Source organism: Sardina pilchardus, chromosome 18 (genome assembly GCF_963854185.1).
Source record: "Sardina pilchardus chromosome 18, fSarPil1.1, whole genome shotgun sequence".
NCBI lineage: Eukaryota > Metazoa > Chordata > Actinopteri > Clupeiformes > Clupeidae > Sardina > Sardina pilchardus.
This window is the reverse complement of record NC_085011.1, coordinates 10474406-10502011: the sequence shown is the minus strand read 5'-3', so window position 1 is coordinate 10502011 and position 27606 is coordinate 10474406. Positions and strand designations below refer to the sequence as shown.

General features: G+C 47.7%; 1 protein-coding gene across 1 annotated transcript; it reads right to left on the bottom strand.

The window, feature by feature from the left end:
• Positions 1 to 9753: 9753 nt before the first annotated feature.
• Positions 9754 to 27449, bottom strand: socs5b (suppressor of cytokine signaling 5b). Its single transcript, XM_062519468.1, has 3 exons — positions 27067 to 27449; positions 11294 to 11800; positions 9754 to 11221 (listed from the first exon to the last, which is right to left on the bottom strand). The coding sequence occupies exons 2-3, from the start codon at positions 11781 to 11783 to the stop codon at positions 9756 to 9758; spliced, it is 1956 nt and encodes a 651-aa protein (XP_062375452.1). The 5' UTR covers positions 11784 to 11800; positions 27067 to 27449; the 3' UTR covers positions 9754 to 9755.
• Positions 27450 to 27606: the final 157 nt, after the last annotated feature.

The following is a 27606-nucleotide window of genomic DNA, read 5'->3' as shown; positions in this document are numbered from 1 at the left end:
GCCCCTAACAAGAACCAAATGATTCTTCAAGTAATCTTCATAGGTTCCTTTAGGGTTCTTTGCTAGGATGCTAATGCAACAAAACATCTTAACAGGAGATGCTTAAAAGGACTAACAATGAGAATTTCCCCACTTGTGTTGGAATATGTGTGCATGTCTGTAAATGTGTGTGTCCTGTGGGACTGCATGCATGTTCATGGCTTTGTTACGATTCTCAGTACAATATGCATGTGTATAATACACCATAATTGCAATCAAGCTTTTCAAAGCTATTGGTGAATCTGTAAAGATACTCTTAAGTATGATCCATTGTTTGTTACTGGTTCTGTGTGAGGGACTGGCTAGCCCATAAATAGGGCAGTCCAGAGGAGGCTGTGGAAGTGGGATTTAAACACTTTGATCCAAAATTAATCCTCTCCATGGTGACCAACTTACTCATCATCGCCCATCACACTCAATTTATCTTCCCCCTCTCTTCTCTTTCTCTCCCATTCTCTTTCTCCCTCTCTTTCCCTCTATCCTTCCCTGTCTTACTCCCTCTCTTTCTGCCTTTCTTTCATATTCCCTCTCTCTCTCTCTCTGCATGAAATCCTTAAATTATTCAACAGCACTGGGTTTCTGGCTTGAAACTGATAACCCATATGCTATTTATACTTCCTTTCAAAGCGGCTCCTCCTGGGCCAGCAGCATCCTGTCTGCACATCCAGACTCTCCCTCACTCCCGGGCCCTCAAGCCCTGCACAGCATCCAGACGGCCCCCTCCCAGACCCTGAGGCCCAACACAGCATCCAGAACCACCCCCCCCCCCCCCCCCCCCAGATCATGAAGATCGACACAGCATCAAGACCCCCCCCGCCCCCTCAAAACACCCCCACTTACCCACTCACCCCAGATCCCGAAGCCCAACACAGCATCGACCCCTTCCCCATCACAGATCCTGATGCCCAAACAGTATCCAGACTCACATCCCCTGCCAGGTCCTGAAGCCCAACACAGCATCCTGATCCTCCCTCCCAGGGCCTGAAGCCCAACACTGCCTGGAGGGGGAGAACACAGCTATCCCATAGATATCATGTGGACAGAAGCAAACTATAGCGAGTCTCAATTAAGTACCTCAAGTATTAAAAAAAAATTCTGTTTCATTCAGATGTGTACTTCGTAAAGATTAAGACATGCATCTAGTCTCTGTTTTAGTCATTCAAAAACATAAATAAATAGAGTTTCTTCATATAGAAATTAAGAGACCTTATCGAATGTTGGTGCTTACTGATTGATGCTGTGATTTCAAAAGCTTACTTTGCCCTGTTGTTGTTTTTTTTTTTAATCAGACTCTTTCTACACAACTTACACCTTGTCCTAACCAGTTTAATTGCATTGTTTTCAATTGGAGTGTCCTGACTGATGCGACGAGAGCAGCGCGACACAACGCGATGTTTTTGAGAGAACTTTTGTCGGACGCCCTGCTTCTATTTTCTTTTTGTCGCTCGCATTGCTCTGCTATTCTGAATGAGAAATATGGAACCTCGTGACGCAACACAATGGCATATTTAACGGATTCAGTGTAGACAGACCACATTGACAGTCTTGGATCCAGTTTAGGACAAGGTGTTACACAATCCCAACTGGTTCAAGGTTATGTGAAGCACCATTGACCAAGCCCTCCTCAGAGAGCCCTTCACCTGGGAGTTCCCACTACAACTTCACTTCATGAAGCCAACGGAATTTTTCCATTTCATTAACAGTATCAGTCCCTGCTGCTTCCAAGTCCTCGTCACATGCAGTGAGAGAGGTCTATAAATTAAAGAGATGACAGGAGCTTCTGCTACTGCTATTATCACTCTAAAGGACACTCATTCCCGAGCTCATTCCCAGACCTTAGGACCAGGCAGGAATGCTGAAGATGTCTTCCTGGAATACACAGTCAGTTATCAACGCTGCTCAACGTGTGCACACAGGACACACACACACACACACACACACACACACACACACACACTCCGACACACACATACACCACACACACACCGACACACACGGATTGTAGGGTCATGATGTGTCATGATTAAAAGCAGGGTTAAGTCTTCAGTGAGATACTATTAACACTACTCAGGATGTTGATCTCACAGATGAAGTCCTGCACTGCACAAAAATAGGCAGTGATACCCAAGGCTGTGGCAAATGGCAAATGGACACCATGAATTCACACCTGGAGGTTAACTAGGCAGTCAGGCATCTTGTCAGACACACACACATTCACGTGCACACACACACACACATGCACATACGTACATCCACGCAGACACACATGTGATGTGATGTGAGCTTGTGAGCTCAGGTTGTGAGCTTCAGGTTAAATTCCCCTGGAACATACCAGTAAGATCCGTTACTTGACAATCAATCACTGCTCTATAAAACATTCGTACGTGTTTATGTTACCAAGATACGAGCTTTCGGATTCGGTACTGCTTTTTCCCCTTTCCTTATGACCCAGGACAAAGGCAATATTCTGCTCCTTCAACTCATTGCCTTTCGGTGAAATCCCAGACTTCTGTGCTTCTCTGTACTCTCACATTCACCCCCCCCCCCCCCCACACACACACACCCCTTCACCCGGGGCGAGATCTGCGCGCACCTGTGTTTGTTTGGATTCACCTGTGCCGAGGCCGCACAGAGCTCCACCTCAGCCGCGCTGGGGCCTGACCGGGCCTGGGCGCTCCGCAGCGCTCCGGGTGCAGGGGCCCGGCGCTGATATTTAAGCCACGCTTGATGTGGTGTGAAGGAACACAGCGCGCGCCTGCCAACTCAACTCCTGTTCTCGCCGCATTCCTCCAAAATAGACCTCGGCGCTTATTTTTAAGGTCTGACTGCAGAGGAAGAGGAATGGGAGGGCGAGAAGGTGGGAGGGAGAGAAGTAAACTAAAGAGCGTGTGTGTGTGTCTGTGGGTATGTGTGTTTGTCTGTGTGTCTGTGAGTGAGTGTGGGTATGTGTGTGTTTGTGTGTGTGTGTGTGTGTGTGTGTGTGTGTGTGTGTCTGTGTCTGTGTCTGTGTGTTTGTGTGTGTGTGTGTGTGTGTGTGTGTGTGTGTGTGTGTCCATGTGTGTGTGTGTGTGTGTGTGTGTGTGGGAACTAAAGAGCGGAGCGAGGAAGGGTGTCAGACTGGCCCATGTTCAGCCCTTGCTCACTGTGCACATTCATTAAATACACATGAGGTCATTTCATGCAGGATTCATCCAAATTTATATAGCGAGGACTTTTTTTTTTAACACCCCACTGAGGCCAACTGAAGATTCCTTCAAATCAAGACCATAAAATGAAAGAACTCAGGTGAGCATACTCAGGTCAGTCAGTGAGACTGCTTTCAAATATTTTCTCCTGGCTTGGCTTGCCTGGCTTAAACAGGTTTGCTCTCACACTTGACTAGAACATGCTCGCAAAACAAAATACATTCATTTCAAAGCTTTATTTTTTTAATATTAAAAAAATCTTTTTTTTCTGTTAGAACTGTGTTAGATTTGAGATCTTGAGACAAAAAACTGGGTATTCTTTACTTAACAGAACTGTTTAACAGCACAAACAACAGAACAATGACATACATCCTTCACAAAAAAAAGAGTGTTAACGTGAGCTTCTGGAAAGACCCATGCCACAGATGACTGGAATACATTGAACCATTTTTCTTTATTTTGGAATATTAAGACAATGAAGCGTAGGCTAAAGCACCGAGAGAGATAGCTACATGTGTCGCGTTGATTGGCTCTTTATTAAAAACGTTACACCAGAGAAGAGAGAAGAGAGAGAGAGAAATAAACCAAGGTGACATATGGTGAGAGGAAGAAGTGAAACAGAATGCAGACAGTGAAAATGTGATAATGATCATCTTTCCAAACACCTAATCCTGACAGCCGCAACTAAAAGTGGAAGACAAAAAAGCAAGGATAGAGTGACCGAAGGAGAGAGCAAGGAGTGTGTGTGTGTGTGTGTGTGCATGAAATGACATTAGTCTGACATGAGCTGATCTTGCCCGTGGCAGTAAGGGTCCTTGTGATTGGTCATACTGGAGAGGGCTGTCTTGCCAAGGATGTGTGTGTGTGTGTGTGTGTGTGTGTGTGTGTGTGTGTGCGTGCAAAGGGATTGGATGACGACTCAGCTGAACTCCATGAGCGCTGACATCCATTATTCCTCATCATTGTCAAATTGTCATCACCTCCTCACTGCTCTGTGTGTGTGTGTGTGTGTGTGTGTGTGTGTGTGTGCACGTGTGTACGTAGGTCCACACTGGGGAGACTGCACATGGTCACACCACAATAAAGTGACACTCAGGGGTGTAACCATGGTTACATCAAGCTCTGTTTGCATAATCAGGGAAGATAAATATTCAGAAACAAAAATAATATATTTGTATATATATTTACATATGCATGTTTTAGCATTGCTCTTTTTTTTGCATACTTTTTGTTCAAGAAAAAGGGCCTAAAGGACAATGGTACACCAGTTTCTTCACAACGCTCCAACTCTGACACGCTTGCGCCTTTGAACTGATGGGTTCAACTTACGGCCGAGGGCGTGTGTGTTGCATGTGTGTGTGTGTGTGCGTGCGTGTGTCTGAGGGTGATGGGGCATGGGTTGATGTGCTCACTCTCCATTTCAAACAAAGGAGAGGGCGTTGAGTCCTTCTGCATCACGCAGAGAGAGAGAGAGAGAGAGAGAGAGAGAGAGAGAGAGAGGCTGTGCGCTCATCCCAGATACTGTGCCTAAGACACACACAGCGGAGCAGGCATCCACACCAAGCACCTCCCCCACCTCCCTAACACACCTGTGGAAAGTGTTGCTGCTATTGCTCTTTCTAATTCACAGGTAGCCAAATGCTTCCTCTTGATCACCTGTATTTATGTCTGTGTAGATCACCTGTGAGCTCGCTCTGAGTGAACCACATGACTGAGATAAGAGAGATAACACACTCTGCTATCCGACCCATTTGAGTGTGTGTGTGTGTGTGTGTGTGTGTGTGTATTAAGAGAGAAGCAGGCTATTTGGACTTCTGATATGGGCGGACAAACCCTGCCTGGGATTGTGGAGAGATGCTTAGTTTGTCACTGATGGAGGGATGCTGATGAGGTGCTGTTCATAGGAGTGTGAAGAGACAAGGGATGAGAAGGAGAGAGGGATGAGAAGGGGGGAAGAAGAGAGAGAAAGGGGGATGAGAAGATGAGAGGGAAGCAGAGATCAGGGCAGAGGAGTACACCCCTCACAGCACACTCAAGTACCAGTATTCCTCTCTGGGACGGCCCCACTGCCACACACACACACACACACACTCATCTGTCTGACACTTCCCACACACACAACACACATGCAGGACCCAAGAACATTTTCACCCGGGCTCAGAGACTGTAACTGCTGTCATTTTCACTGAGCTCCACCTTGTGCACACACACACACAACGAATCTAACCAACAGCTAATACTGTCCATTTCCCAGTGCCCCATAATGTGTGCATGTGTGTGCGCATGTGTGTACACGGGGGAGGGGGGGGGGTGCTGGCAACTGCTCCTGCACAAAACAACACGTCTCTCTCTCTCTCTCTCGTGCTGTTCCTCCACAGGAAGTAGAGGAAGTGGTGAGATGAAAATGAACAAGAGCAAAAGAGAGGGGGAACATTCTCTCTCTCTCTCTCCACTAGCCCCCCTCCCAAATCTGAGTACTGTAGTTCAGAGCACAGGCCCTTTTACCAACCAGTAAATTTAGCCCCCGGAGGGATAAATATTGCCTGCAATTAACACCAGGGGTAGGGCAGGGAATGATGGCAAAGTGCCAAGAGTGTCTCTCTCTCTCTCTCTCTCTCTCTCTCTCACACACACTGAACAGATGCGTACACGCGAGTGTGTGTATGTGTATGTGTACTGTATGTGTGTGTGTGTGTGAGAGAGAGAGAGGCAGGAGAGAGAGGCAGACGGAGCATATTTGACCTCTTACAATGCGCCCCGTGGTGTATAATGAATATGTTTTGGAGCCGTAAAAGCACAGGGGTGCACGTCAATATGCTGCTCTAATGCCAGACTCCGCTCTCTCTCTAAAACTCCATGATGACTCAGCCATGGAAATGCACTGAGACACACACACACACACACACACTCACTCACTCACTCACTCACAGATACAGATGCATTTGGTGACACTGCTAGGCAGAGGTTCAGAGTGCAAAGCGTATGCAGTGGATTGGAACTGTTATATAACAAGCTGGTGTGTTTGTAAGCAGGCGACTGCGGAACCGGCTCTGGGCCACCTCTGGCCCAGCGTCTGCTGCTCTCTGGCAGCGCTCACTGCCTAGTAGCCATAGCCGTTAGCTGCGCCAGGCCTGATGCCTGTGAGTGCACCGCTAACATCTCCTATTCAAGCCAGAGCTGAGGACAGTATACGGATCAGATAATAGCACACTCTTGAGTCACTCTCTGGCCCCACATCCAGGCCGAATCTGGGCCGAATCGGACTCCAGTCTTGGGGCCACATGCGGTCGGGAGGCCGCTGCTATATGCTGGTGAGTGCAAAGCGCTTTCAAGTCTAAGGCCCGAAATCACGAATGTCAGTCTTGGCCTTGTGGCGGTCATTATGAACGCCGACCTTCTACTCGCTCTAGGAGGTTCAAGCCTTGGGTTCTTCAATGTGCCTTGAGACAAATCTTCCCTGTGAATGGCACAACATAAATAAACACAACTGGGTTGGACTAACTGCTGTTGAGACACAACAGAGTCAGCAAGTTCATGGCATTCAAAAGGGCAGCGCTGATGTCTGTCAAACGAGTCCATGGGGTTGGAGGAAGAGCAGGACAAAAGGAGGGACAAAACCTTGGTGTGGCTTGTGCCTATTGGATACACTAGCTTCCTGAGCAATTTGCTGACCAATCAGTGCAAACTAGCCAGTTGACTGACAGCCACTGAGGCAAATGGATACTTTTGAAAAGTTGGATCTGATGATTTGCTGCTGCTAGCCCGTATAGCTCAAAGAGATATGAGGAGATGTATGCTGATAAACCTGGGTCCTTCCACACAAATGACCGGGTACGCCCGCTAGTCCAACTTTGGTCTCAACAACACCCACATTCACACGTGCTCAACGACACACCACATTAAAGTGTTGCCTTGACAGCCTGACAGTTTGTCATGGGCGATTCGATCACCTCTCTTTGAGATACTAAATTTATCAAAGTCAATGTCGTTCACATTGAGTATTCATAAAATGCCCCCTCCATCCTCTGTGGTGGTTCTTTCCAACCCAACAGAATTCAAGTTGTTCATTTCACTTCTCTTTACCAAAAATACTCCTTTAGACTTACATAATTACACACACACACACACACACACATATCTATATATACTGCATGTATATGCTTTCTTAAAATAGGTACATTTGATATAAATGTTGGCTGCATCTTTATTTCACCTAGTCATCATCCTTTGTTTAACAGTGCTCAATATTCTCTTGTCTCTCTTCTCTCGTGGACTAGTGCATTACGGTTACATAAAGGGGGGTGGGGTTTGGGAGGATACGGGTCGGGGGACCATGCACCCCTGATACTGATGTGGGTTAGTGATGGGGACCAAAGTCCCCGTTAACGGAAAAGGGGGGTGATATGCTGGTTATGAATGAGACGTAACTGAGAGCATGTCTTTGTGGCCTGCCATGGCCTTGAAATGTGTATTAGATGAGGTTGCTTATGAATAAGTGGAGCGTACACACACAGAGTGGCTGTCACGCTGCAGAAGACGCTGTCTGAATGCTTTCTATCAGAAACACACTTGCGTAAGTGTCCAGAGAGATGGTGTTAGCAAGTTTTTTTTTTTTCTCTTCAGACAAAAGGCCGGTATGGAAGCGCGCGCGTGTGTGTGTGTATGGGTGAGTAAAAATGAAATTGTTCAGGAAGACTTCTCCATCTGCTGTATCCAAAAACCACACTGGTGTGTGTCTAAGTATGTCTCTGTGTGTGTGTGTGTGTGTGTGTAACCTGACATAACACAGGCACATCTGAATTGTGTGGAAGAGAGCCTCTGATGGCCTACCAAAAACCTACTGAGACTGAGACCAGGCGGCTGCTCTGGTGTAAATGCACTCGGCTTGTGTGTGTGAGTATGTGGCAGAATAACCTGTTTGTGCTTTGAAGCCCCAGTGGTCGCTGTGAAGCGCTGGAAATCATGCAGAGCAAAAAAAAAAAAACAGCACTCCATCCCTGCCTGGTGCACTTGCACTGATCATGTCCTCCTGCACAGCCGTTACCATGCCGACTGACACATGTCAACTTTCTAGTCAGAAAAAATCAACAGGAAGTGGTCACGGAGGCACCGCTATGCTCCTCCTTCTAGCTCCCTAAGTGTTCAGTCTTAGAGCCACAGAGACACCTCTACCTGAAATTGAGCGCAAACCTACACCTACTGGCTTAGCCAGTGAGCAACAACCGCATCAGTAACACTGTAAAGAGGAACAATTGACTGGAATCCTCATCAGCTGACTGGACTCTTCACCATCAGCTGACCACCAGGTCAGGTCCACTATGGCTGATGCAGAGTCCGGGTCAGTACAAAAAAAAAAAAAAAAAACAGCCGCCCATTTGACCGTAAGCCACGCTGTTTGACAGGGGCTTTGTGCTTTGAGAACAAAGCCAGGTCTTAATCTCCAACATGGACCTAATCCCTCTCTGGATTAGTACTCAAACTAGTACCACTAGTCTAGAACAGAACAGGTGCTGGATTCCATTGCACACTGGGAACCTTAACCCTCCCCACCACTAACTCAGCCTAAGTCCTAGATGTGTGAGCTACTAGTCATGCTGTATCTAATAAGTCTCGTCCAGGCCAGAAGTGTCCACTATTCACAGACAGCTTGTCTACTAGTGCAGGCTGTCCTTTAGAAGGCGTGTCATCAGCTTGCAGACGACAAAGCTGATTGGCTAAGCCACATGATGGACAGCACGGGAATGACGGGCGTGGCCGTTTGTCACACGATCAAAGCGACAGAGCGATGCTTTCAGACATTTTGGCAGATAGGCAAAAATGGGGAGTGCAGAAAGAAAGAGAGAGAAAGAAGAAACTGAGAGAAAACACATACGAGTTATTGTCTTACAAAAAAAGAATGAAGTAAAAGACCGGGTTCTGCCTTTTCTGGAAAAAAAAATAAAACAAAAAAACCAGATAAACAGCTAAAAAAAAATCAAACATGATAAACAAAATAAAAAAAAGAACATAGTTGTTACTGGAGGCAGTGTGTGTGAGTCCACCCATACACTGAGTGTGTTCCATGTGACTGAGTTATGATTAAAATACAGGAGACACAAAGAGGTTTGCTTGAGTTCTGTTTGCATGTCCTTTTAACATGTCTCTTGGTAACGCACACACGTGAAGCCGGCAGGTGACCCTTCTGTTCCTGGGGCGGGGTGTGTCTTTACGTGTGTGTGTGTGTGTGTGTGTGTGTGTGTGTGCGTTTGTGTCTGGAAGGTGGGGAGAGTTATGACACAGTTCTCTGGCTTCACCTTATATCCCCCTTCTCTCCCCATCACCGTCCATTTTGGGACCCAGAGCGAAGGTCCTGAAATCCGAGCCTCACAATCACACCCAAGATCCCAACCCCAGACCCTGGATCCATTAATGCCCCCCCGGCTCACAACCCCCACCCCTCCTCACCCGAAGAGGGTTCAGAGATTCTGTCTAGCCCCCCCCGTGTCCCCACCACCCATCCACAAATCTGCCCCCCCCCCTCTTGCCCCCCTCTTATTTGCCCCTGATGGGCAGCTCTCTCTCCAGCCAGCGCACGCGGACTTTCTGCTTGTAGTGATACTCCTTGAGGAAGTCCTGCAGCGCGGGGGGCAGCGGCAGGGCGGCGATGCCGTCGTAGGAGACCCGCTGGCATATGGCGGCGCGCGCCAGGCTCTGGAGCCCGAAGGGGAAGGTGCGGTGGAGCGGCGCGGTGAGCAGCGGCTCGAAGAACATGCACGCCGACGGGTCCTTGTAGTGCTCGAGCAGGCCCGTGACGGTGGACGCGTGGAAGACGCACGGGTCGTGCGCGTCGAAGCTGAAGTTGTGGTTCCACTGCTCGATGCGCGCGTGCAGCGAGCGGTTGTAGCGGCGGAAGCTGACGGAGAACAGGTAGTCCTCCTGGGCCGAGTCGCGCAGCAGGAAGGTGCCCTCGGGCCGGCCGTCCAGCAGCGCCTCGGCCTGGTAGCGGTCCATCACGCCCCAGTAGCACGGCAGCGCCGCGATGCGCAGCAGGTCCGGCACCAGGCAGTGGATGTAGTCGATCTGCGTGTGGACCTTCCAGGGTCCGCCGCTGCTGCTGCTGCTGCTGCTGGACGAGCCCCCGGCGCCCGAGCCCGAGCCACCGGCGCCCTGCCGCGACGAGTGACCGTCGCCGGACGCGTGCCTCTGCTTGGGCCGGCGCGCCTGCAGGCACAGCGTGGTGGAGTCCTCCTCCGAGTCGCAGTCCTCCGAGGCGGGGGGGTGGGAGAACGAGGACGAGGTGGACAGGCCGGACAGGGCTTGGGCCACCAGGCCGCCCAGGACGCTGCCCGACGTGACCATCCCGCTCAGGTTCCCCCGCACCCCCGACACCACCTCGGCGGTCACTCCCGCGCACTCGCCCGGGCCGCCGGCGTTGGACCCGCCGCCGGACGCCGACGACGCCATCTTTGGTCCCAGTTTATATATGGAGGAAGAGGAGGAGGAGCTCGGGGGGAGCCCCGCCTCCAGGGTGTGGATCTGAGCGTTGGGAGGCGGGTCGACTCCCTCCTCGATGCTGATTCGCCGGCGCTCGCGCATGCGCTCCTCCTCGTCCTCGGGCGCGCCGTGTCCGGCGGCGGCGGCGGCGGCGACCTCGGAGGGGTCGGCGGTCAGCAGCGCGCCGGACGCCTGCAGGCTGACCGGCGCCGTGTGCTGCTTGATCAGGTGCCACTTGTTGGCCAGGTCCGAGCCCGGCGGGAAGGGGCACGTCTCCAGCATGAGCTCGGTCAGGTGGATCTTGCGCTTGGAGGAGGACGAGCAGGACGAGCCGGCCGACGAGGAGGACGACGAGGAGGACGAGGACGAGGAAGACGACGACACGGTGGAGAAGGCCAGCGAGCACGAGGCCGGCTTGGCCGAGGTGGACCGCGAGCGTCGGCGCGGCGACAGCGGCAGGCACAGGCCCATGGTGTCCCGGAGACGCTGGCGCAGTGACCGGGCGCTCAAACTGCGGCCCGCCACTCCTCCTCCTGACCCCCTATCCCCCCCTCCTCCTCCACCTCCTCCTCCTCCACCTCCTCCTCCTCCCCCGCCTCCGGGCTCAGCGATCTCCTGGATGGAGCTGACGGCGTAGCGCCTCTCCCTCCTCCCGGCCGCCCGCGACGCGCGCCCCCCCCTCCGCTCGGCCTCCAGCGAGCTCTGGGTCTTGGTGGAGCATGAGTGCTTCTTCTTGCCGCCCCAGGGCGCGTGGCGCGAGTACGAGTCCCGCCGGCCGAGGGTCACCCCGCCGGGCCCCCGCCGCACCGCGTCCTCCTCGCCGTCCCGGTCCAGCGTGATCTCCAGGATCTGGGGGCCGTCCGTGGCGCAGTTGTGGCCCCGCCGGGGCACCACCAGCGGCCCGAGGGGCGAGAGGCTCCGCGGGGGGCTGGAGGCCCGGAAAGCCTGGGCCTCGCCTGAGCAGCCGGCCCGGGCCAGGTCCACCCCGCAGGGGGCCACGTCCATCACCTCGCAGGGCCCGTCCAGGTGGAGGAAGGTGTGGCAGCGGCTGCGCAGGCTGCTCCACATTTTCCCTGCTTTGGCCATCGGGGGACACGCAGCACCTGAGGAAGGACACACGGCATTAGCGGAGGTATACCACACACACACACACACACACACTCACACAAACACACACATTTATACATACAGTAAGCCAACATCTCAAGTCAGGGAGGGTAGAAACTCAAAACAACACAAGGACGTGGCTCCCTACAACTCCGCAGCTTACAAGCGCGAATCCTCCCACAGGTTTGAGGTCTGAAGCATCCTGGCATCCTGTAAGGCCAGCAGTCAGAAATCTCATACACAAGCGCTACACACCACGTCACACACCTGTGTGACTTCAGGCTGCGCTACAGGTCCTACGCAGCGTCCCTCTCTATCAGCCTACTGCCAGCCGCTAGGCACCCCTAACGCACCCATGCATATAGATGCATAATAACTGATTTATCTTTACCATGACAAGTGATTTATCTTTAGTATTTATTTATCTTTATCAAAACATATATTAAAAGGAAGAATTTATTCAAATACATCATAAATGACACAATACTGTAAGCATCTTTAATCTGAAATATAATTTTGTCGTTTAAAATGTAGACAAATAGTCATGGTTAATAATATTGCATTAATTAGATATTTAGGAAAGCAGTGTGTTAGAGTAGTGCATCATTTTATGCAGAGTATTGTCTCTCCCTATGTGTGTGTGTGTGTGTGTGTGTGTGTGTGTGTGTGTGTGTGTGTGTGTGTGTGTGTGTGTGTGTGTGTGTGTGTGTGTGTGTGTGTGTGTGTGTGTGTGTTGTGTGTGTGTGTGTGTGTGTGTGTGTGTGTGTGTGTGTGTGTGTGTGTGTGTGTGATTGAGTGTGCTGAGTGTTGAGAGTTGCTGGGCAGACATGCAGGAACACAAGGCCACAGCTATAAATGACGGCAGCAATTTGCTCCCAGCTGATGGGACGGTATGCACTGAATTACCCACCCAGTTCTGACCTGGCCCACGATTCCCCTGACACACATACACATACACACACACACACACACACACACACACACACACACACACACACACACACACACACACACACACACACACACACCACACACACAGAGTCAAACACATGCATGCATTTGCACAGTATATACACAGTCAAAAACATGTATTTGTGTATTTGCACATACTGTACTGTACACACACACACACACACACACACACACACACACACACACACACACACACACACACACGCAATATGCATACCTCATATCAAAGACATCAGAAAGAGCAGATGAGGACCTGTGCGAAACTGAAAGACTGAATGTGCAGCACGTACTGTGCAACTGTCTCTGTGTATGGACATGTCTTAATGGGTATGCATGTGTGTGTGTGTGTGTGTGTGTATGTGTGTGTGTGTGTGTGTGTGTGTGTGTGTGTGTGTGTGTGTGTATCTTTGTGCATGTGTTGTTTCTAGACAAAACTGCACTAAATTCTTTAGTGCAACGCATGCCACAAGTGTGTGTACTGTATGTGTGTGTCTGTCTGTGTGTATGTGTGTGTGAGTGTGTGTTTCATTGCAACGAACCTGACCTCAATCACACACTCACTGAGTCTCTGGCACAAAGCCTAAGGAGTTCTCCCTCTCTCTTCTACAGACACACACACATTACACACACACACACACACACACACACACACACACACACTATGCTCCACTTTCAGTTCTTCACCACTGGCACACACAATTCTCTCCATGAATAAAAAAGACAAAACACACAGACACACACACACACACACACACACACACACACACACACACTATGCTCCACTTTTAATTCTGCACCATTGCCACACACATCACCATGAATAAAAAAAGACACACACACACACAGAGAGAGAGAGAGAGAGAGAGAGAGAGAGAGAGAGAGAGACACTCTCTCACACACTACACTATGCTCCAATTTTCAATTCTGCACCACTGGCACACACAGCTCCCTCTATCACGCCGAATGAAAAGACTTTGTGAGAGAGGGCCTCCATTCAGCGCAGGCGGGCGGGCGGGCGAGCGAGCACCGCGTCCCAAAAGAGTCGCTGTGCTCTCTGAAAGGCTCCGGCTCGGTGCTAAAACACCCCGCTCAAGGCAGAGGCCTCCACAATGACCCCAACACAGCCCTCACCTCTGGCAAAGAGGGCCTGTCTCTGTGGTGTGACCCAGAGTCAACACACACACACACAGAGACACACTCAGAGAAAGAGAGGGGAGAGAGAGAGAGAGAGAAAGAGCGTCTAACTGAGCTGAATCATGACTAATCAAGCAGCATGGACATGAACGCCTGTGACATCTTCACACGGACACCAAACCCAGAGTCCTTGTTTCAGAAACGCTCCTGGTGTTCAATAAAGTCTAATACAACGTTGCCCTGAGTAAAAATGAAACCACTGCCACACTGTGTGTGTGTGTGTGTGTGTGTGTGTGTGTGTGTGTGTGTGTGTGTGTGTGTGTGTGTGTGTGTGTGTGTGTGTGTGTGTGTGTGTGTGTGTGTGTATGTGTGTGTGCGTCTCTCTTATAAGAGTCCGCTTAACAGTTGGAGCACACTGCTGGTGAGTCACTCGTTGGGAGTACAGCACCACCAAGACGCTGGTGTGTGAGTGAAAAGTACATGAATCAGTTTCCACTGCCTCCCTCTGACGTGATACAACAATGTGCTTTCTACGTGCACACCTCACTCACGCTTTTAAAAGCACACAAAGTGCTGCCAATTGCTGCATTGATCCAAAGGAATTCTATCTGTAACAATAGACGGATGTCAGACGGATTGAAAAACGCTTCAAAAACGGTTCTGGTGCAGATTAGTCTTAAGGGTGTGGGTCTGTGTTGTGTGGCTGAGTGTGTGTGTGTGTGTGTGTGTGTGTGTGTGTGTGTGTGTGTGTGTGTGTGTGTGTGTGTGTGTGTGTGTGTGTGTGTGTGTGTGTGTGTGTGTGTGTGTGTGTTGTTTAATGGGAGCACCGGCAGGGTCATAGGTGGAGATGCCACAGCCATACACTGCTGGGTGTGTTTACTGCAGGAGGCTGAGGAGCTGCTTCCTGTTTTCAAACGGTCGCTCTACTCTCTCTTTCTCTCTGCCTCCCCTACTTCTCTCTCTCCCTCTTTCCACCCTCTCTCTCACTCACTCAAACATTAACTGTCCAAGCTTCATACTTTCGTCCATAGTTTCTCTAGACGACATCTATCTCCCTGTCTGTCTCTCTGTCTGTCTCTTAAATATCTTATGAGAGCAGTGTCACAGTGACCCTTCAGTTACAGGCTCTAGACCAGTGAGTGAAGAGAGAACATCCCTGAGCTGTAGGGGTCACGTGGGGTCAACTGGGGACAAGCTGAAGCCTCTACGCCCTTTACATATAGGCGTGCACACACACTGGCATGCATGTACTCACACACACACACACACACACGCACACACACACTGGGGTCACATGGGGTCAGCTGGGGACAAGCTGAAGCCTCAACACCCTTTACATATTAGCAATCACACACACTGGCACGCATGTACTCACACACACACACACACACACACACACACACACTCGCTCATTTACAAACATGCATCCATTTGTGCGTGGTGCAAACACGCAGTCACACGTATACACATCCACACACACTCACATCGACACACAGCGTCTTAGCTCAATGAAGCAGCAATATACAGAATGAAGAGTTCAGATGCAAAACCCTCTAAATCACAAGCATTTTGTATCAGGCTTCTATAGGGGTTTGCTGCATATAAGCCGCATTGTGTATAAGCCGCAGGACAGTGTTTTATGCAAGTTAAAAGAAACAAAACCATATTAACTGCCCTCATGTATTAACCTCATAGCTGAAGAAATTTAGCAAAAATCAATGTATAAGCTGCGGCTAATAGTCGGGAAATTACGGTACCGTAGATCTATTACTGTAACGGGACGTCTAGCACCTTCTAATGAGCCCAGGGTCCCATTAGCATTCCTTTTAGTGACCGCTCCACTTTGACACTTCTGCGTCAACTGCACGCTGTCTGCTGATAAAGGCCTTGAAGTGATAAGAAATAGTGGCTGGCCAGGGCTGTTACGTAATTGCTGCGGGTGCCATGTCAATATGACCATGGTGAGAGTGTTTGTTTTGTTTTTTGTTTTTTATCCTGGTTACTTTGCTGAGGTCAGCACGCAGCACACAGAGAATTGAAACTCTAGATGTTGCATCTGCAAAACATCAGGGCCTTGATGCCACAATGCACACGCAAGCTATTCGGAGGTCCTAACTCCACACACACACACACACACACACACACACACACACACACACACACACACCCTGGAATGGAAAACAACACACTCTGCCTTCCACATGCAATGCATACAAGTGTGAGATATTAGCTGCAAAGCTTTAAATATGCAAAAGAAGAGATCCTGATCCGGATGCTGACACATCACCCAGACTAGCCTTGCCGTAGCTGTGTCTGGTTCTGCCCTATGGAGGTCATACATTACTAGCTTTTGGCGCTAAGCTACAGGGTGTCCATTACAGAGACAGAATTGGCACTAAGTGTGAAGTGATTAGACAATATTGTCCAAATGGTTTCGATTCAGTGTGCTCTGTGAGGAAAATCAATTGGAAAGACATGACTCAGCCAACATTAGTTGAATGAAGGACACACGCAAACGCATGCACGCACACGTACACACACTCACACACACACACACACACACACACACACACACACACACACACACACACACACACACACACACAGCATCTCTTTCTGTCTTTCTTAATCTGAAATATCATATCAGAACAGTGTCACAGCTTTTTTGTGGAGCGACCCTTCAGTTAAACCTAAAACAATTAGTAAGTGAATAGAATTATTCAGTCATCGCCCAATGGCATTTTACTGCTGGTTAGGTTTAAGCAATGGACTTACTAACTTAACATAAAGATTTTTCTAAATTATTATTGTTTGCTATGTTTTCATTTTCAACGTGTTAAGTGCATGAAAAATGTGACCCTGTAAAGCGGAACCAGTCGTTTCGGTAAAATTAATTTAGTTATTGTGCTCACGTGAACGGCCATAAACTAAGCTTTCCAACGATATGTATATCGAGGGTATTACACAAACTATCGCTAAGATAACAGCATCCAAAGTTGACATGGTTCTCCTGTCAGGATATGCCAGAAGAGGAGAAATCACCTTTTTAAGCGGCGCGTGCACAACGGGAATGACCGCAAATGTGTTGAATCTTCGCCGGGTTTAACAGTCAAAACGTATGTTTTTCCGTGAAATGCGTTCACGATATGAAACTGTAGACTGTATACAGTCGAATTAGGCGAAAACGTGAAATTCAACATTTTAACCCGGAAGTTTGTTATTGTTGATTTTCTCAAAATAACGTTGTGCGCAAAACGACTGATTTCGCTATGAATGGTCACAAATGTGCAATACAAATAAAACAAATACCTCCGTAGTCCGTACACACCCACAGCAAACACACCACACACATAAATCATGACAATGTCAAAGCTGATCACTACACTTTTCTTAAGATAAGACGAAACACCAAAACACTGGAGGATTTGTTTGGATGTGGTGTAATTTTCATTGTTTATATACACACACTCAAACACAAACATACAGAAACACACATACACAGTCACACAGAGAGAGAGAGAGAGAGAGAGAGAGAGAGAGAGAGAGAGAGAGAAAGAAAGAGAGAAACTGCTTTTTTCCAAACCCAAGCACATCCACTCTAGGAGGGTCTTTTAGATTTGATCTCTACATTTCTTTTTCAGAGTCACTGATGCGTAAACAAAATAGTGTGAGTGTGTGGGAGAGATTGAGAGAGAGAGAGAGAGAGAGAGAGAATGAATGAGCATTTGCATAATGTGTCCTGTGCATGACTGAAATCCAGTGACTATGAGGCTTGACTAAGCTGCCAAGAGCAGAGCGCATATCAGTCTAGGGGACAGAAACCTCATCTCATCTCCACTAATCTCATCTCCTCTAACGTCCTCACATCACCTCCTCTCATCTCTCCTCTCCTCTCCTCTCACATCACCTCCTCTCTTCTCCACTCATCTCCTCTAACATCCTCACATCACCTCCTCTCTTCTCCTCTCGTCTCTACTCTCACATCACGTCCTCTCTTCTCCTCTCGTCTCTCCTCTCCTCACATCACCTCCTCTTCTCCTCTCCTCTCCTCACATCACCACTCACACTCCTCTCACATGACCTCCTCTTTTCTCCTCTCACATCACCTCCTCTCTTCTCCACTCGTCTCTCCTCTCTCCTCCACTTTCCTCTCCTTTCTGCTTGTCTGCGCTGTTCTCCGTTCACCGCCTTTCTTCTCCAGCTGTCTCCTCTCATATCCTCATCTTGGGCCCTTCCTGTCTGATGTCCTCAGCTCATCCCTTCTTCTCTCAGCCACTCTTCTCCTCCACCGTACTCCTCTCTTCTGTCGCTCCTCTCGCTTGCCCCTTCTCCTCTCTCGTATCTTTTGTCGGCCCTCACTGACCCGTGTGATCAGGGTATAGTGACTCAGCAGTGGGTACCTCATGCGCTGTTGGACCCCCCTGGCTTCCCTCGTTTGACTCTAACGTCCAGGCTGAGCTTTAGAGTGTAATGTTATTCAAGACGGCTATTCTATGTCAAATCAGACAGAATCCTGGAAAATGGCTGCCACAAAGTTTCAGATTTTGCTGCATTTGCACATTTTCTTTAGCTATTAAAGCTTTGCTTGAGCATTCATATCTTAAACAGTACCCTAGCCTGAAAAAAACTTTGTTCAAACAAATATGTTCTCAGTGTGATTTGACTATTAAACATCTGTGCTGAATTTCCATTGAATTTATTTAGAACAAAGTGCAGAAAGAGAAATATTGAGGGCATTAAAAAGTAGCTTTTTGTGCCCACACGCCATCAATCAGTATGTTGTATACTGTATACTGTATACTATATATCTGGTATGGTAATGCTGTGCCATTATTTTAGGTCTCCACAACATGTAAACATGAAGATATTAAGAATCAAACCAGGCGTGATTGCATTTTTTGGCAATTTTCATAGGACTAACATGGTATGTGGGGCAGCAAGCAGGAACATGAAAATCTATGTGGCAATAGCTCAATGTAGGATAATTTGGTCTACAAAGTGCCAATGCATCCAATAGATTAGAGCTTGTTCCTACTAGCTACCCCACATACCATTTTAATCCTTTTGAAATGGCTGAAAAACACAATCTTCCCTTCTTTCATCCTTAATATACTCATGCCCATTATCTTTGGGAACCTCAAATATTGGTTAAGCCAAGACTGATATAAAATGGGTACAGAAAACAATGTCATAATACCCTAAATGTCCCTCTTTTGGCACTTTTTCCCAAACCTAGGGTCTTATAGAAAATCAATGGGCATGCCATCCAAATGTTTAGTGGCTAAGTCGTAGAGGGAACATGTTTGTATTCCAACCTTCAAAGTTTGGGCTGGCTGTGAATAATACTTTCCAAGATAATAATTTTCAAACATGGCTTTTCCGATACTATTTAAAACGATAAACTTCAAAACTGATCAAAATCTGAGAGAGTACAGCAACAACCTTATCTGATTTGACATGTACCTTTTTTTGCTCAAGCAAAATGACTTCATAAACATCCAGATTGAGTTTAAATCATACCAGGCATAATGTTGCAATAATATACGACATGCATTCCATTTGACTGTGATTTCCGAACGTCATTTCTTTCCGAAGTCAAAAGCTATTTACAGTGATGTTAATGTAGAAATGTGTCAGATGTCGTACATCTAAATCTGTGGCAGACAAGCTCCCTCCTTCCCCTTTTGCTTCCTTCCATGTCACTCTCTCTTCCTGCTGTCTGACTGCAAAAGCCTGGACCCAAATATGGCCTCTGAGGAGATGGGATGCTCTGAAAAAGACGACAAGCAGCAGTCCTGCACGCATACCTTCTTCATCATCATTACCATCTGGCAGACCACTTCTGCATCCCAAATATCATCCCGGAGAAGTGAGAGTGTGTGACTGAGAGTGAGATTTGGGAGGGCAGAGCAAAGTCACAACAGGCATGTTGGTCCTGGCTGGATGTGTGTGTGTGTGTGTGTGTGTGTGTGTGTGTGTGTGTGTGTGTGTGTGTGTGTGTGTGTGTTTATGTGTGTGTGTGTGTGTATGCCCTTCCATGCGAGAGTGAGCACGTAGGTGAGTGTAACATTGCTGCGAGAGAATAAAGCGGACAAGTTACAACCAGGGATGCAATCACCACATAATTAATGTGTTCACTGTTGACCATGAATGCATGGACCTGCATCTCACGGCGCTTACAGCGCTGGCTTAAACCAATGCATTCTGGACTTAACACAATGTACGTTGGTAGTCATCTTTTGCCTGTCTTTAATCAGCGCTTTGAAACATCACCACCACATCACATGGTAGTTAAAACCTTGGAGAAAGACAACAGGATTTTTCATCTGCATGAAATGTGTGACATCAAAACGTCACCCTCACTGGCTGGAATCTCCTATGATAGAAAGGTGTTTCTCATGGTTCTTCCCTATGCTGGAATGTGCGATTATAAAATATAACCTAAGGGATACCTCCTTGTATGTGATTTCTGCAACAGTGGTACTGCTATTTTATGCTGTAGCACAGGCTGTGTGGAGAAAACACTTAACTGAATCTAAATACTTTAATACTGACCTGTTGACAGTGTATGCCACAACGGCTAAAACAACATCGTCATTTCAATCAATTGAACTCAATTCAATTTTTCATGAAAGGACGAGGGGATTTAAACTGTATCCAATGCAAACAACAGTAAGGAACAAAACTCTGTGCCATCTCCTGTGAGGTGAGGTGCGGCGCAATAGAGCAGACTGCCCCTGGAAGAGGAAAGTTGCCCAGGCTTGTCTACTGTCTTTTCTAGCTCCTCCCGGCCCCCACCGGCAGATCATGTTAGACGTTAAGTCCGCTGCACTGCAGGCAGACAGACCTAAGCCCATCTCGAACGCACCCGGTGACAGCAAGGCCGAATGAGATGGAGAAGGAGGAGAGAGAGATAGAGGGAGAGAGTGACAGAGAGAAGAGGGGGATAGAGAGACGAGGGAGGGAGGGAGCAATGATGTCATACAAACTGCGAAGTACAAGGCTGCCAAAGAAAATGGGAGGAGTCACATCATCAGTGACGTGTCGGCACACACACACACACACACACACACACACACACACACACACACACACACACACACACTGCTATTGCACAGGACTCAATATGTCTATTCTTGTGCCAACGGGAAACTACAGGAAACAACAGGGCATAATCACCCCCTTCCCAGCCCATCAGACTGTGCTCACATTAACACACAGGGTCACACAAAACAAGGAAAGCACAACGCTAACACTGCTAGCACGCAATACCATAGGCTGATTAAACAATGCTAGAAGTGTTAGCATGTGATACTGAGGGGACGGCCAAATAACAATGCTAACACTGGTGCCAATGTAATAATGAGAGCCATAAGATGCCAAAACAGCTAGCATTTTTAAAGGAAGGTGGGTAAATGAGCGCATTTTAGTATATTTATATAGAGTATATATTCACAGCCATGGTTTCCTGTCAGAGCACCACCATAGCATCGCTATTGCAATCTCTGAATTTGACCATCTGCAGATATCACAGCATCGCTCCCTAACAATGTTTGCATGGGACGCTAGAGGAAGCCCCCGCCTGGCATTGTTGTGCTGCCGGAAGAGTAATTCAGCGGTGCCGAGCAGAGCAGAGCGCGTTGAGTCGACCCCTCCAGCTCACTGGTGAGCACTTACACCACAAATTCGTCATTTTGGCAATGCAGTCCCAACCCTGAGCAGTCTGATTTATGAAGCAATTTCAACCAATTAAAATATAATAAAAGTGTTGGACACAAATTGAACATTTTGCATTTCTGGTTTGGTTTGGAAAAGACATTGCTTTTTATCCTCCCAGAGCCATGCATTTAAATGTAAATCTGCTTATTAAACTGTACAATAACAATAACATATGTTTTAAATAACCGGTTTTCAGTTTCCATTTAAGAGAAAGACAATAGAAAAGAGATATCCACCAAAGTTCCTTCATTACTGACAAGATAGAGCAACATAATGCATCTCTATGGAAGCAAAATTCGAACATTTCCTGTCTGCTTAAAGAGGCATGTCGTAAAGACGTCATAGTGGGATTTCGATCTCTGTCAGATTGGCAAGCAGTTCAGTTCGAATGTAACGTTACTGTCTAGGTCTGCTTAAAGGGGGATTTCGCCCCCCCTCCCCTTTGCGAACACAGAACGTGGAAATGGTCGAACGTTTGCGCCTCTCGCTCCGCTTTAACCCTCTCTGTATCAACACAGTAAGACTCGACAATAAGACTATAAGACTACAACACCAAGGTCTCTAGGACCGGTGGAGAACTGCCGAGGTTGTGCTAGATGATGATGCTGATGACAGCGATATCATATGTACTTTGTCATGCGTTATCATTTATTTTCTCTCTCTTTTCACCCTGCATGAACAACACCGCCAAAAGTGCCAAGAGTGAAATAATCACAGGCTGGTAAACACTGCATCATCGTGAGATGCACAAAGTCATTCACTATGAAAGGGTAGATGATAAAAAAAAAGCTTTGTGGCACTCGAACACTCAAACACACACACACACACACACCCACTGCAGGCCAGGCCAGCCATTTTCACACGGGTGACTTTGCTGATTTCGGAGGAAAAACACACACTTGGACCCACCTGCATCAAAAACCACAGAACAAACGGCGAGGGGTGCCAGCATTTGTTTCCCCCCCCCCCCACTCCCTCCCTCTATTCCTCTCCCTCTCCTTCCTTCTCTTTCTCTCTCTCCCTTCCTTTCTGTCGCTCTCCTTCTCCTCGTCGCCCCCTGGCCTGCTTGGCGTGGCCGGCCTCCAGATGGGCCCTGCAGCGTTGCTATCAGGCATATCTGAGGACAGCCGTTTCCATGGGGGCTTGCCCGCTGGCTCCCCAGCTCTCGGCTAAACGCTAATCGCGTCCACACAAACAAAGAAAAGTGCTCCAGTGTGCAGGAAAAGAGGAGTGTGTGTGTGTTGTGAGCGAGGGCAAGAGAGGGACAGGGTGTGTGAAAAATCAAAAGATGGAGGCAGGCCAGTGGGTTGTGTGTGTGTGTGTGTGTGTGTGTGTGTGTGTGTGTGTGTGTGTGTGTGTGTGTGTGTGTGTGTGTGTGTGTGTGTGTGTGTGTGTGTGTGTGTGTGTGTGTGTGTGTGTGTTTGTATGTATTTTCATTTTCTTTGAACAAAAGCGTCTGCTAAATACAATAACCATAACCATAGCCATGTACACAAGTACATAGCTATTTGCTACACAGCTGGAAAGTCCATAAGTCCCTAAACTTGTACCATCACAAAATCAAATCCTTGAGATAGTTTTGCTTGGGGAATACCAAAGATGCTTCTCTATGAAAACGGCGTGAGTACTAAGACAGAAGCAGCAGCAGCATGAGAAATGGATCCGGGCCTGGTGCAGCCTAGCGCCAGTGTGGAAAAGGTTCTGATCCAGTGTGGACGTAGATCTGATCCAATGTGATATGCTATAGATATGAGAGGCTAATGTGGTTTTGCTTTAGTTTATTTTGCATGTGGAGGCTGACCAGAGACACATACTGAATGAAATGCAACCTGTTACAAGAAGGAATCAAACAGAAAATAGGCCTGACCCAGAAATGTACAAGTATTTCAGATAATCTGCTGATAGTTACAATTCTATAAGGGATTAAATGATATAAATGGCAGTTGTGCTAAAATGTTGGTGCTTTGTAAGAGATGAGAAGTTGGTGATTGCTAGGGTGTGGATTCCCTCATCTGCGTGCATGTGTGTCTGTACTCCTGCCTGTGTATCTCTGCGTGTGGCTGTCAGTCACGTGCACATGTGTGTATGTACAATGTGTGCATGATTCTGTGAATGTACTGTACCTGCTTTGGCCTACTTGAGGTTTATTGAGTTATTTGGGTTTCCCAACATAACCAGAAGCCATGGCTAAAAAACAGGTACACCCAAGCCTACAGCTAACTAGTGGCATCTAGACATTAAACAGCTCCCAATAAATCATTCACAGTATCCCCACTGACATCTCATCCTTATTTCAAAGGTGTGACAGGAACATGAGTGGGAGTTATAAGTCCCAGTAAACAGACAGCTTTCAAAAAACCCTCCCAGTGTTCTTCCCAACACAGCATCAAACCTATTAAAGGTAAAAATCAACTGAAGCCTGCAGCACTGTCTGGTGCTTACTACTTTTAAGTCTTTTAAATGGAGTAGACAATACAATGGGTTGGTTTTCCACTTTCTTTCTTAGAATGTTAGAGAATAGTGAGCGTGCTAAAGTTAAAACAGATCATTATGTGACTAATTTGACTAATTTGAACTGCTGGGTATCTGAAAGTGTGTTGTATGTAATGTGGCTACATGTCTGTTTATGTTTCTGTCAATGTGTGTATCTGAATGTGAGTGTATGTATGTATGTGATTGCATATATTTGTTAGTGTGTTTGTGGGTAGGCATGCATCTGTTTGTGTACTATGTACTGTAAGTTAGTCTGCTTCTGAGAGTAAGTAAGACTGAAATGTCTGTGCAGTCAGTGACGGCTGGGCTGTGGGCTTCTCTCCTCTCCGGACACGGCCTTGATGCAAGTCCAGAACCACATTCCAGAGGCACGGCTGCCGGAGAATCTGTGGTGTTTCCATGACTCAGGCCCAGTTCTGAAACGCTGGCAATGACACGAGGATCTGGACGGGACTAGTGTGTGTGTAAGAGTTTGTCTCTGCATGCATGCATGAGAATGATTTCATTTCTGGAAATTCTGGAAATGAATCTTGCAATGTTATGTGTGTGTGTGTGTGTGTGTGTGTGTGTGTGTGTGTGTGTGTGTGTGTGTGTGTGTGTGTGTGTGTGTGTGTGTGTGCGTGTGTGTGTGAGGTCAATAGTTTATATGCCCTGTTCTGTCTCTTCATTATGTGGCGTCTCTGTGATTAAGGATCAGGGGAGCGCCCTTAAGATTCCATGCACGACACCCAAAATAATACAGCACAGGCCTGCCAACGGCTAAAAACTCTTCTCTCTCTCTCTCTCTCTCTCTGTCTCTCTCTCACACACAATGTGCCGTATCAAACTCACACACAAACGCACACAAGCAGACAGACAGACACACAGAAACACATACACACACAGACAGACAGACAGACAGACAGACAACACACGATCCACACATGGACTGCAAGTGTGTGCCTTCCAATTGTGTCACAAGAGAGAAAGACCAAGAAGAGAGGGGGTGGGGGCTGTAGGGAAATGTGTGGCGGGAGAGAGGCCATATGCATACCATAAATTAATAAGTCAGTAGGAGTCATGAGGCGGGAACATCTTTCAACCAGGAGAACGTCTAGTCCTGCTTTTAATCAACTCAACCTGGCGCTGCTCAGTCAGTTCCATCTCCGGCCAACCACAAGAGTCTTCCAACACCTCCACAAACCATTACTTGACACTACCCCCAACTGAGACCTTCAGGCCTCACCCCCTCTCCAAAACACACACTCACACACAGACACAGACACACAGACACACACACACACACACACACACACCAGACTTTGGTCCATGATGGCCATCAGTCTCTAGGAATTCCGTGTGTGACTCACGCCTACTGTGGCAACAGCATCCTTTCCCAGGAAAGAGGGAGAGAGAAAAAAGCTCGGACAGAAGAGTGACTCACGTCCTCTACGCAACACCAGAGGAGAGGAAAGGAAAAATACACTGCCACGGGAGGAGGAATAAAAACCACCGCTCTGTACAGGGTGCGGACAACGCTCTGGATGGTGTGTGTGTGTGTGTGTGTGTGAGTGTGTGTGTCTGTGTGCGTGCATGTGTCTGTCTTTGTGTCTGTGCGTGGGTGTTGGTGATTTGGAGCAGGGATCTGGTTAAAGTTTTGCCATGCACTCAACAGCTCCGGAGCAAAAGGAGGACCCAATAGCCAAAATGGTACGGCTGAAGTTCCTCGTCAGACTGAAGCCCGTACGCCCACTTTCCTGAGTTCAGCATGACAGAAGGGCCTAGAGATTTGGTCAAGATTACATACTTAACGGAAACAGCCGTCTCGGCTCTCTCTCTCACTGACTGTCTTTCTCTCTCATGAAGACAAAATTGCAGCAATTTCTCTCTCTCTCTCTCTCTAAGATACGAGTACAGTACAGCACAGCACAGGCATTTGTAGTCTCTCAACATATGAACAAGATGGGGATTGGGGGCAAGGGATTGGTGGTTTCTCAAGTTCTTCCAGGTCATGAGAGGAACTATACAGCTGTCTCTCAGATTTTTCTCTGATCCTTGGTCCATGAAGGGCTGAATGAAACAATTTCAAAACCTCTTCCGTAGCTAAATATTTTTTAATAAGACATGTCAAGACGTTAACTCTAACCCAACTAAAGCCTTCAGTACTGACAATATTACCCTGGAATAGTCCAATGTTGGAAGGCTAGTAGCCTAACTGAATACAGTTGTCCCCTTCTGCTCCCGTGTACTGATATTTAATATGAATAGGCCTGTGATATGCAATTGACTATTAACTTATTTGTAGTCTACATAATTATTTCTCAAGCAGTCACAATGAGCTATCTAGCCTACCCAAAGCCAAAATTAAACCACAGGAGACGGGTAACCTCCATGGACATATTGTGTCTAGCACTAATATCATAAATATGTAATAAAGAATAATAATATACCCTACAAGTAATCTAATTCCACATGGCAGCACAAAACACCAATAGCCTACACTGATATTCTTACTATATGGACTCCTCGTGAACGAGCCACCAAATGATAATCTTACAGAATAGCACTTTACGAATTGATAATAACGGCCAAGACCAGATGTAACAACACCAACATAGACTTTCTATAACACTGAGCAAGATGTGGGATAAAGGAACGCATGAGACATCCCTTGTTCTTTTGTCCTGTTGGCTACAATTATTTGGCTTTAGTGTGTTACTTGCAGGACATGACAAAGTAGCCAATGCCATAATGAACTAGGCTATTGGAATGCAACATTGAAAATCAACTGTAACATCGTTGCCATCCGTTACATTACCTAGAGGTAGCTAACTGGCTAATGGGCTAGCTATTATGTATAATCAAGACCAAATCTGATAAAAATGGCTGATTTCAAACATGACATAGCCTTACCCTCTCATGACATGTTAGTGTTTCGGGTATGTGGTGCGAATGTCCGACTTACCGTCTGTTTGTCTCTGTGTGAAGTTATATCACTTAACTGCTCCCTTTTGTCTGTAAAAGATGGCTATCAAAAGAAGTCAGACTCTTATCCCCCTTGTGCTCCACGGTGGCGGATGAAATATTGGTGAATACGAGAGCGGTTCTCAGTTTCATTCCCGGTGGTCGTCCAAATCTGAGGGTGAAATCGGGCTTGAAGGATTTTCCCCCTGTATTTTTCGGTCCAGTTGATTGCTTCAGTCATTTATGAAAGAGCCTGTTCTTCCTTTGGGCCACCGTTGCTCTCTCGGCCGTGCCACGGTCTTTCCTTTTCCTGGCGGCCAGTATGACGGTCGCTCGGTGAAGCAGGCTAGAGAGCTGAGGAGGAGGATAGCGAGTACAGGCGGGTCGGGGCTGGCACAGCGCTCTGGAACAGCACAACGTGAGCGCATTTCCGATGGTGGATCCCGAGGTACAGTGCTCATTCGTCGCCTAGGCTCACGGACAAGTACAACACCCAATCAAAGCGAAGCAAGTCGTAGCTTCGTTGCCTGGATCCAGGGGC